The following is a 12,160-nucleotide window of genomic DNA, read 5'->3' on the forward strand; positions in this document are numbered from 1 at the left end:
GTATGGTTCTTCCCTTCATTGTGTGGACGGATCACAAAAATTAAGCCTAAATCCAGACCGCCAAACGTCTGAACTCTCCGCAGGCCAGGAGGACATTGTTTTTTGGAAGATTCAACTTCACACTCACTTATCACCCCGAATCTAAGAATACCAACCCTGACGCCCTCTCCCATCAGTTCACCGCTGACAACACAGGTTCCGAGCCAGAAACCATTATGCCTTCCTCCTGCATTGTTGCTGCTGTCTTCTGGGAGGTTGAGTCCCGTGTTCGTCAGGCTCAGCTGAACCAGCCTGATCCTAGAAAGGGTCCTTGTAAGGCTATGTTTGTGCCAGATTCAGTTCGTTCTGATGTTCTTCAATGGGCCCATTCTACTCACCTCACCTGTCACCCTGGCATGAACCGGACTGTCGCCTTTCTGCGTCAGGGATTTTGGTGGCCCACCTTGGATAAAGATGCTTTGGAATTAATCTCAGCCTGCTTGGTCTGTGCCCAGAACAAAACCTCCACCAAACCTACATCTGGTCTGCTTTGCCCTCTTCCCATACCCAGTCGCCCCGGTCACATATAGCTCTGGACTTTGTCAATGGCCTTCCCCCATCGAATGGTAACTGTTGTTGACCGATTTTCCAAAGCTGCTCACTTCATTCCCCTCTCCAAGCTTCCTTCCTCCCGGAAAACTGCAAACCTGCTGGTATTCCATGTTTTGCGGCTGCATGGCATCCCTATTGACATTGTTTCTGACAGAGGACCCCAGTTTACATGCCAGGTATGGAGAGCCTTCTACACAGCTCTGGGTATTAATGTTAGCCTTTCGTCTGGATATCACCCCCAGACCAACGGCTAGAACGAGCAGGCCAACCAGGAGTTGGAAACTGCCCTAAGCTGTGTGACTTCGGCTAACCCTTCCACCTGGAGTGCTCAGCTACCCTAGCTGGAATATGCCCACAACACCCTCATCAGGTATATCACCCTTTGAGTGTGCTCTGGGTTACCAACCTTCCTTGTTCCCTGCCCAAGAGGTTGATGTAGCGGTGCCCTCAGCCCAGGACCACATGAGCCGTTGTCATTGCACCTGGAGGAAGGCCCGGGCTACTCTTCTTCGTTCCTCCGCCAGAAACCAATCCCAAGCTAACTGTCGTCGTGCTTCAGCCCCAGTCTACACTCCAGGCCAAAGGGTATGGCTTTCATCTAAGGACTTGCCCTTGAAAGTCGTTTCCAAAAAACTAGTTCCCCGTTTCATTGGCCCCATTGACATTGTTCGTGTCATAAACCCCTCTGCGGTGCATCTGAAACTCCCAGACTCTCTCAAAATTTACCCCACCTTCCATGTGTCCTTAATTACACCAGTCTGCTCCAGTCCACTGTCCTCCTGCAGCTGCTCCTCCACCCTCTCAGCTCATCGACAACCATCCTGCCTACACCGTCTGGCGGCTTTTGGATGTGCGCCGTTGTGATTCCGGTTGCCAGTGTCTGGTGGACTGGGAGGGATATGGGCCTGAGGAGCGCAGCCGGGTGCCCCGTCGTCACATTCTGGATCCCCCGTACAGGATTTTCATACCTCACACCCAGACATGCCGGGTCGTGCACCAGGTTGTGCCCGTGGGGGGGGGGGGGGAGACGGGTGTGCTGGAGTCAGAGCAAATCCCTATCAGCTGCAACTCGTTCCATAATCAAGACCTCTACAAATACTCAGTCCTGCCACTTCCACTCTGCCAGATCGTAATCTCTGCTCAGTCAGTTATTATTCTAGCCATTTATGATTACTCAAGATCCTGTCTCTCTGCTGTGCCCGTTTCCCTGCCTGACACCGTTTATCCTCTCATTGTAGTTACCGCTCTGTCTCTGGGTCTTGTCTCCTGTTCCACATCTCACCACCCAACTACCTTGCTCTGGATTTTACTCACCACCACTACCTTGGATTCCCCTCAGGATCTGTTTACCCTGTTCTACTCAGCCAACTCCACCTCAGTCTCCACATCTGGTTTTTCTCCAACACATCCGAGCTTCCCCAGATCTGCACTCCATATCTCTCTGTGTAACAATAAATGTCATCCCTGTTTCCTCATCTAAGTCTGCTCTTGGGTTCCCCGGTGACGCTCCGGTTAACACACACACACTGTGGTAAGTACATGGGTGGGGGGAAATGCAACCACCAATTTTCCCTCATTCTCTTCCCTCATTTTGGTTTGATTTTTACATAGCATTGCTGTCCTCAAGGGAAATAGTCCAACCTAAATGTTATAAAACCAACACAAACAATTTCAACCAACCACAGATAGGATACTACACAAATACATTGAAAACACTATACATGGACACACTATGTAACACCACCAGAAAAGAGAGTGACATATTGACTGATCTGTGCCACGGTATCCCTCCCTATCCGCCTGATACAGAGCGGAAAAGTTTGCATACCTGAAGTTTAGTTCTGGTTCCACGCCTTATCCGAACAGCTTGAAGTCCATGTCACATTCCTTTTCTATTAAACAGGTTTCCCCGTGTACTTTGTCTAGTAAACGACTGTAAAAACACCATCTTCAATTTTAACCTAAAGGCTATATTGAAGAATATATATTTAAAAAGCATCAGACATGCCCAAAAACATTGTTTTCCCAAACAGAAGTTCTTCTGTAGTCTGGGGCTGTTTCTGGGCGAATGTGTTACAATTTCCTCTGGATCTTAGGAAACCTTTCTGCTCAAAAGCAAAGAATGCAGTGTTGTGCAACACGGCAGGGAGGGACTTGGAATCTGGCATGATTCCACCAAGAAGGGGAGACACACGCCTATCTGTGTGTTATTTGTTATATTGCTATTATAAAACTATAGGCACATAGAGAAGTACAGAGGGAGGGAGAGAGAACAATAGGCAGACAGCAGGGTAAATCTCATTCCATTCCTTCTTGCTGTAGAAAATTACCTCCAACTTTTAACCACAGCATGACTCAGGTCAGAATTTTTTGTGATTGACTTCACAGAGAGAATGTATTGAGTGTGAGTCTCATCACCTTGTAATGTATCACCATCTAGTGGTATCTTAGCAAAGGTATATAATAAACTGGGTGGTTCGAGCCTTGAATGCTGATTGGCTGACAGCCATGGTATATCAGACTGTATACCACGGGTATGACAAAACAGGTATTTTCACTGCTGTAATTACGTTGGTAACCAGTTTATAATAGCAATAAGGCACCTCTGGGGTTTGTGGTATATGGCCAATATACCATGGCTAAGGGCTGTGTCCAGGGACTCCGCGTTGCGTTGTGCTAAATAACAGCCCTTAGCCGTGGTATATTGGTCATATACCACACCCCCTCGGGCCTTATTGCTTAACCATAACATGGTTGAAGGGGTCTCATTTCATTCCACCAAAAATAATGATACAAATATAATTATTGTCATATGTAGGCCTACATGCTAAAATATAATTTTGTGATACTTCTTACTACCTTGGAATCCCTGTGTGACTATTGCTGTTGTGGTTCACGGGTCACTGATGAACAGGAGTGAATGCTCTTATAGCCTACCAGAACCTTCTGTCATTGTCACCTCAGCTCCTTATTCTTTATCAGAAATGGATCATGTTCATATAAAAATAAAATATTTTATTTATTATATTCATTAAAAAATGTGTTTTAATAACAATAATACATTGTATACATTATGTTTAAAGTAAGTCAACTTTTGTATACACTGTGTAACAAAACAACAGAAAAATAGCCAGCGAGATCACTTGGGAGGTGTTTATGTGGAGCTAAAAGTGGAGCTAAAGGTGCTGTTCTGTCGAGCCAGGAAGTAGTCAGCCTTTCCTCTGGGTTTTAGGAGGAGGTAAAGGAAGACGGAGACCACAGTCAGGAAACAAACAGACCCTGCTACACCCATCATCAGCCATGTGGACCTGGGGTCTGAGAAAGGGAGAGAGCGAGTGAAACACACACACATTTCATGGCTTGCTTTGAGTTTCAATCACATAATCAATGGTACATTTAAGAAATAAGGTCTGAGGAGGTGTGGTATATGGCCAATATACCATGGCTAAGGGTTGTTCTTATGCACGACGCAACGCGGAGTGCATGGATACAGCCATTAGCCGTGCGTGGCGTATTGTCCATATACCACAAACTCCTGAGGTGCCTTATTGCTATATAAACTGGTTACCAACGTAATTAGAGCAGTAAACAAGTAATTTTGTGTCATACCTGTGGTATATTGTCTGATATACCACATGCTTTCAGTCAATCAACATCCAGGACCCAAATTGCCTGGTTTAAAATGATCAATATGTACAGGTTTAATGCATGTATCATATGTTAGTTGAGATGGGCCTACCTTCGACTCTGAACTGTGCAATGACCTCCTGTCTTCCTCCCTGGTTTTGAGTGACACACTTCAGCTCTGCCCTTGTATCCTCCTCACACAGCTCAATGATGTACAGATTCACCTCAACATAACAACCCCCAGCCACTGTGGTTACCCTGGTAACAAAGCAATAATCTTCATTGAGCTTGCTTGCACATTATATTTGTACACAATTAAAGAGACACATGCAATATGTATTACCTCCTCTGACTCAACACAGCCCGCCCACCAAGGTTGGACGAATCCAATGAATGGCCGTCCACCAACCATGTGACCATTGTGGCGTCCGCTGATTGGCTCCCTGTGAAAACCTGGCAGGATATCTCCAAAACAGAGCCTGGATGTGGTTAGATAGAGGTGGTACAGTTAGAATACTGAGGTAAGCCAAAATCAAAACATAGGTTTTCAAGTTAAACAGAGTATGCATATGTGTTTCACCAACCCAATGGACTTTCAAAGATTGTTCCATTGGCAGGGGACACAATCTTAGGGGACACAACTGCTGGGGCTAAAAGAGGAAAGAAACAGGCGTTAGACAAAGCCAGGACCAAGACTACTACACTAGCCTAAGCATAAGTATACGATCAACAACATAAAGTGACACACACCAAAAAGCTATTTATGCTTTTGAAGAGGTGAATTGGTCAAAAATAGAAAGTCCTGTTATTGACATTTGTTTTCTGAGCCGCATAATGATAGATCCACTCACATTCCACAGTGCTGAGACCAGGGTTAGGGGTAGGGGTTGTGTCTGGGTCAAAGATGGGCCTGGTGGTCTGAGTGTAGGGAACTGGGTCAGGTACTGGAGAGAGAGGTCCACAGAACACACCACCATTACAAAACATAGTAGACCAATACAGCCGCACATAAGTCAGGAGCATAGCAACTGTCAAAATGGTGGGTTAAAAATATTGAGCAAATGATGGGACAACTATGAAGAGGTATTCACAGGATTCAGTCAGTGGGTTCTCAGATAAAGCCATAAAGCTGTTGTCGTGCTATGGTATTCCACCTTTTACATTGAGGTTAATGGTCCTGCTGACTGTGTACTGGAGGTTGTTGACGTGGACTCTAAGCTGACAGGTGTAGAGGCCCTGGTCTGCTGGCCTCACGTCTGAGATGAGGATCACGTCTTGTCTCTGTCTTTGGTAGCGCCCACTGCCAAGAGGAAGCACTGTCGGGCTGGAGTCCTGTGTGAATGGAAACAGTTGAGTAAAGAAAACTCCAGACATGCTTTAGGTAGATGGTTCATAGCTAGATGCACAAACTACAAAACAAACCAAACCATAAAGGAAGACTGCAATAAAGGTAGCCTATTGTTGGCACACACCTTATACCACTCTATTTCGTCAGTCCTGTTGAAGTCTTTTAAATGAGGACATCTGATTAACACATTTCGTCCCACGGGTGTAGAGATGGGATAAGACAACTTCTCAATATCAGTTTGCTTGGTCTCATAAACTTGTAGAGTGATGCTTCCAATTACACATAATGTCTCATTTCTGAAAATGACAGAAGAAAAAGCAATACATATTAAGCACTGATACCACAGGATATAACCAACCTGTGCTTAGGATATGTTAGATATTCCATGACATTGTCCATGTCAAAATATAATAAAGTGTTCAACTGACAGACATCAATATACGACAGGTAGACATATTTACATACTGTACATACTGCAGTAAAAGTAAGTAACTAAAGGGAAAGCCTTATGCAAATGGCTGTGACTATTTATCTACCTGTAGATGCAGGGGTACTCTCCGGAGTCAGAAGTTCGAGCTGGGAGGAGCCACAGCTGTCGCTCACGCTGCAGGACTCGCCCCTCTTTCCCCTCGTCAGGGTCAATGCCCTTCGTCCCATTTCCCTTGGCGATGACATAGGTGTAACCAGCCTTAGCCTGGGAGAATCGTTTGTAGAGGACCCTGTCGAACACAAGGCAGCTTAGGACCACCGCTTCACCCTGCACACGGAACACCTCCGGCTCTGGAGACACCCTGAAACAGCCATCTGGGGAAACACATCACTTACAATCAATAAATGTATACATACAGTGCCTTCAGAAAGTATTCAGAACCCTTGACTTTTTCCAGTTTCTTGGCAATTTCTCGCATGGAATAGCCTTCATTTCTCAGAACAAGAAAAGACTGACAAGATTCAGAAGAACGTCCTTTGTTTCTGGACATTTTGAGCCTGTAATCGAACCCACAAATGCTGATGCTACACATACTCAACTAGTCTAAAGAAGGCCCGTTTTAATTGCTTCTTTAATCAAGACAACAGTTTTCAGCTGTGCTAACATAATTGCAAGGGTTTTCTAATGATCAATTAGCCTTTTAAAATGAAAAACTTGGATTAGCTAACACAACGTGCTATTGGAACACAGGAGTGATGGTTGCTGATAATAGGCCTCTGTACGCCTATATAGATATTCCATAAAAAAATCTGCCGTGTCCAGCTACAATATTCATTTACAACATTAACAATGTCTACACTGTATTTCTGATCAATTCAATGTTATTTAAAAAAAAAAGAAAAGTGCTTTCCTTTCAAAGACAAGGACATTTCTAAGTGACCCCAAACTTTTGAACGGTAGTATTTAAAAAAACAAAAAACAGAAATACCTTATTTACATAAGTATTCAGACCCTTTTCTATGAGACTCGAAACTGAGCTCATGTGCATTTTGTTTCCATTGATCATCCTTGAGATGTTTCTACAACTTCATTGGAGTTCATCTGTGGTAAATTCAATTGAATGGACATTATTTGGAAAGGCACACTTTCCAATGCATGCTTTTCAACCGTTCGCTGCCTGCACCCGCACGCCCGACTAGCATCACCACCCTGGACGGTTCCGACCTAGAATATGTGGACATCTATAAGTACCTAGGTGTCTGGCTAGACTGCAAACTCTCCTTCCAGACTCATATCAAACATCTCCAATCCAAAATCAAATCTAGAGTCGGCTTTCTATTCCGCAACAAAGCCTCCTTCACTCACGCCGCCAAACTTACCCTAGTAAAACTGACTATCCTACCGATCCTCGACTTCGGCGATGTCATCTACAAAATAGCTTCCAATACTCTACTCAGCAAACTGGATGCAGTTTATCACAGTGCCATCCGTTTTGTTACTAAAGCACCTTATACGACCCACCACTGCGACCTGTATGCCCTAGTCGGCTGGCCCTCGCTACATGTTCGCCGTCAGACCCACTGGCTCCAGGTCATCTACAAGGCTATGCTAGGTAAAGTGCCGCCTTATCTCAGTTCACTGGTCACGATGGCTACACCCACCCGTAGCACGCGCTCCAGCAGGTGTATCTCACTGATCATCCCTAAAGCCAAAACCTCATTTGGACGCCTTTCCTTCCAGTTCTCTGCTGCCTGCGACTGGAACGAATTGCAAAAATCTCTGAAGTTGGAGACTTTTATCTCCCTCAACAACTTTAAAAATCTGCTATCCGAGCAGCTAACCGATCGCTGCAGCTGTACATAGTCCATCTGTAAACTACCCACCCAATTTACCTACCTCACCCCCCATACTGCTTTTATTTATTTACTTTTCTGCTCTTTTGCACACCAGTATCTCTTCTTGCACATGATCATCTGATGATTTATCACTCCAGTGTTAATCTGCTAAATTGTAATTACTCGATTTATTGCCTACCTCATGCCTTTTGCACACATTGTATATAGATTCTCTTTTTTCTACCATGTTATTGACTTGCTTATTGTTTACTCCATGTGTAACTCTGTGTTGTTGTCTGTTCACACTGCTATGCTTTATCTTGGCCAGGTCGCAGTTGCAAATGAGAACTTGTTCTCAACTAGCCTACCTGGTTAAATAAAGGTGAAATAAAAAAATAAAACACACTTGTCTATATAAGGTCCTATAGATGACAGTGCATATCAGAGTAAAAACCAAGCTATGAGGTCGAAGGATTTGTCCGTAGAGCTCCAAGACAGGATTGTGTCGAGGCACAGATCTGGGGAAGGGTACCAAAACATGTCTGCAGCATTTAAGGTCACCAAGAACACAGTGGCCTCCATCATTCTTAAATGGAAGAAGCTTGGAACCACCAACACTCTTCCTAGAGCTGGCCTCCCGGCCAAACTGAGCAATTAGGGGAGAAGGGCCTTGGTCAGAGAGTTGACCAAGAAACCGATGGTCACTCTGACAAAGCTCTAGAGCTCCTCTGTGGAGATGAGAGAAACTTCCAGGAGGACAACCATCTCTGCAGCACTCCACGAATCAGGCCTTTATGGTAGAGTGGCCAGACGGAAGCCACTCCTCAGTAAAAGGCACATGACAGCCCGCTTGGAGTTTGCCAAAAGGCACCTAAAGACTCTCAGACCATGAGAAACAAGATTCTCTGGTCTGATGAAACCAAGATTTTGGCCTGAATGCCAAGCGTCACATCTGGAGGAAACCTGGCATCATCCCTACGGTGCAGCATGGTGGTGGCAGCATCATGCATTTGGGATTTTTTTCAGCAGCAGGGACTGGAAGACTAGTCAGGATCGAGACAAAGATCAACTGAGCAAAGTACAGAGAGATCCTTGATGAAAACCTGAACGCTCAGGACCTCAGACTGGGGGCGAAGGACCCTAAGCACACAACCAGAGGCTTCAGGACAAGTCTCTGACTGTCCTTGAGTGGCCCAGCCAGAGCCCGGACTGGAACCCGATCAAACATCTCTGGAGAGACTTGAAAATAACTGTGCAGCAACCCTCCCCATCCAACCTCACAGAGCTTGAGGGGATCTGCAGAGAATGGGACAAACTTCCCAAATACAGGTGTGCCAAGCTTGTAGCGTCATACCCAAGAAGACTCAAGACTGTAATCGCTGCCAAAATGTAAACGTAATATTTCCGTTTATTTTTTTAATAAATTAGCAAACCTTTCTAAAAACCTGTTTTGATTTGTCATTAAGGGGTAATGTGTGTAGGTTGATGACATGTTTCTTCTCATCCATTCTAAAATAAGGCTGTAACCTAACATAATATGGAAAAGGTCAAGGGGTCCGAATACTTTCCCAAGGCACTGTACATTCTTAGGAAAAAGTCATAGACCAGTCACATTCATATATAGACGCAAATGTGTGAGAGAGAGCGAGAAAGAGAGACAGATACACACACACACTTACCTATCATAGGTAGCGGAGGTAGTCGTAGTCCACAGGCAGAGCGAGCGATGAACAATGCCGAGAGCAGATGGAGGATAACCATGGCATACTGGAGGAATAATAACATATGTGTAGACCTTGCATCCAGAGTGTTGTTATAATCACATGCTAAATTTGTAATGTTGGAGTGTGTCTGAGATCAGGAGACACTTTTCACTTCTCTTAAAAAAGTAATGTGACATAAAATCCTTTTTGACACACCCACACAGACAGAAGTCGCTGACAAAGGGGTAGCTCTGATGAAAAACAGAACTCTGAGGGTAAAACCCGATATCTATCTATACTGCTGGAAGTTATAAAAAACGTGTATTGTCAAAGTTTCAGTTCAGTAAATGATATAATAGCAAATGTTCAGCAGGAATGTGATTTGATGTAATTCTGAAGTCAGCTGATCTAGTAGAAGAGTACCTGCTCTCTGCTTCTCATGGAGAGACTAATAATATCAGTAATATACATTTATTCTAGAGCTACACCCAGGTAGACATGGTGTAATATAAACACATAGTGTACAAAACATTACGAACAACTTCATATTCAGTTTGCCTTTAGAAGAGTCTCAATTCGTAGGGGGCATGGACTCTACAAGGTGTCGAAAGCATTCCGCAGGGATGCTGGCCCATGTTGACTGCAATGCTTCCCACAGTTGTGTCAATATGGCTGGATGTCCTTTGGGTGGTGGACGATTTTTGATCCACACAGGAAACTGTTGAGCGTGAAAAACCCAGCAATGTTGCAGTTCTTGACACACTCAAACCGGTCCGCCTGACACCTACTACCATACCCTGTTCAAAGGCACTTACATCTTTCATCTTGCCCATTCACCCTCTGAATGCCACACATTAACAATACGTCTCCAGGCTTAAAAATCATTATTTAACCTGTCTCCTCCCCCTCCTCTACACTGATTGAAGTGGATTTAAGAAGTGACATCAATAAAGGATCATAGCTTTCACCTGGATTCACCTGGTCAGTATATTTAATGTTTGTACATTCAGTGTATATTTTAATGTAAAAATATTGAATATAGTGAAACAAGTCTTAACAGCAAATATCTGACTACACTAATAAAAACAACAGCAGAACAAACTAAAAGTTTAAATCAATATAGTATTGATGTATAGCATTGACAAAAGACAATTAAATATCTATCTACCTACTATTCCCTATTCTAAAATTCCTCAGGTGTTCTTTACTCTAAAGTTCCTAAAGTGTTCCTTATTCTAAAGTTCCTAAAGTGTTCTTTATTCTAAAGTTCCTAAAGTGTTATTTATTCTAAAGTTCCTAAAGTGTTCTTTATTCTAAAGTTCCTAAAGTGTTCCTTATTCTAAAGTTCCTAAAGTGTTCTTTATTCTTAAGTTCCTAAAGTGTTCCTTATTCTAAAGTTCCTAAAGTGTTCTTTATTCTAAAGTTCCTAAAGTGTTCCTTATTCTAAAGCACTAACCCCAGCTTGCTCTATGTACTTCACACAGTTTCCACTACTGAATAGAATCAGTACTCACGTTTGCCCAGGTGACCATGATGGTGCCAGTGATGAGGTAGTGACAGTGGCTCAGTTCCAGTAAATCCACACCACCAGAGTGAAGAAGACACAGTGGACCTCTGAGTGTGACATGTTCCTTCTTATATACAGTATATGTGACTGTCAGTCAGACTAGCCGCTTCCGGAAAATTCTAAAGATTTCCCTCCCAGCGTAGAAATTTCTGACGTTTCCCAATAAAATGGACAGCTCAGCTCATGATGAAGACATCTCACCACTTCCAAAACAAAAAACCCACACACACACTAACACACATGAGTACAAACATACACAAAGTCAATAAGGTATGTTTGGCTTGTATTGTACAAATGTACTCTTATATATTTTCCAACTTAACCCAATATTGGTTCACCTCAGTTTGATTAACTGCTTTGTAGTAGTAGACAGACATCGGGTATAACTATTTACATCTGTTGTTTTCCTCTTCCCTTAGACATCTGCTGTTTAAACATGTTTGCTTTATGAGAACACAGGCATGTTATACTGTCACACTGAGGAAATAAACAGCAGTTTAAGCAATCCAGTTCACTAACAAACTGCAAAGATTAAGACAGAAGGGATGAAAAGCAGTTGTGTCTGTCTGTGTAGATTGCTGCAATTGTAACTGAACTCCCATAGCTGTGGGGTGTGTGTGTCCGTGTGCATGAGTATGTGTGCAGCCACGTACACGTCCACCATGTGACTAAACTGTTAGTTTTCTTGGTGTTGGGTGTCATATGCCCATCAAATTCCCCAGGACACTTACCAGGTGAGTGACAGCACTTATAGTTAGGCGTCTGACTCACTGCATGTCTCAATTCTGTAGTAATAAGCATGCTATTAACCAAGATTAGTCTCATATTAGTCACCATGTTGGAAGATAGTATCTGTCCCCACTGTGCTGATACTAAGTGCCAACTAACTCAGTGTATTGTAGTCACGCACAATCATCTGCTCCAACAAATATTTGTTAACAATGGGGAGTGATGCATCATCTCTAGGACGGCAGTAGGGTTCAGTGACTTGTAGCGGCAATTGACTAAGCGTCATTGCATGTTTTGGGAACTCTCCAACTAGATTGGTTTTGATACGAC

The 12,160-nt window shown here is 43.6% G+C and overlaps 2 protein-coding genes across 2 annotated transcripts in view; both read right to left on the minus strand.

Moving 5' to 3' along the window:
• The window catches only part of LOC129820896 (interleukin-1 receptor type 1-like), a 36,757-nt gene extending 34,073 nt beyond the window's left edge, over nucleotides 1-2,684 (minus strand). The window contains exon 1 of the mRNA XM_055877988.1: nucleotides 2,420-2,684. The gene's annotated coding sequence lies outside the window, so the exon portion shown is untranslated. The remainder of the gene's footprint in view (nucleotides 1-2,419) is intronic.
• Nucleotides 2,685-3,630: 946 nt separating this feature from the next.
• Nucleotides 3,631-11,195, minus strand: LOC129820899 (interleukin-1 receptor type 2). Its single transcript, XM_055878000.1, has 10 exons — nucleotides 11,049-11,195; nucleotides 9,511-9,598; nucleotides 6,103-6,370; nucleotides 5,691-5,862; nucleotides 5,373-5,550; nucleotides 5,070-5,162; nucleotides 4,803-4,868; nucleotides 4,562-4,697; nucleotides 4,331-4,476; nucleotides 3,631-3,906 (listed from the first exon to the last, which is right to left on the minus strand). Exons 1-10 carry the CDS (start codon nucleotides 11,064-11,066, stop codon nucleotides 3,746-3,748), a joined length of 1,326 nt encoding a protein of 441 aa, XP_055733975.1. The 5' UTR covers nucleotides 11,067-11,195; the 3' UTR covers nucleotides 3,631-3,745.
• Nucleotides 11,196-12,160: the final 965 nt, after the last annotated feature.

This window comes from Salvelinus fontinalis, chromosome 23 (assembly GCF_029448725.1).
Source record: "Salvelinus fontinalis isolate EN_2023a chromosome 23, ASM2944872v1, whole genome shotgun sequence".
Taxonomy (NCBI): Eukaryota; Metazoa; Chordata; class Actinopteri; order Salmoniformes; family Salmonidae; genus Salvelinus; species Salvelinus fontinalis.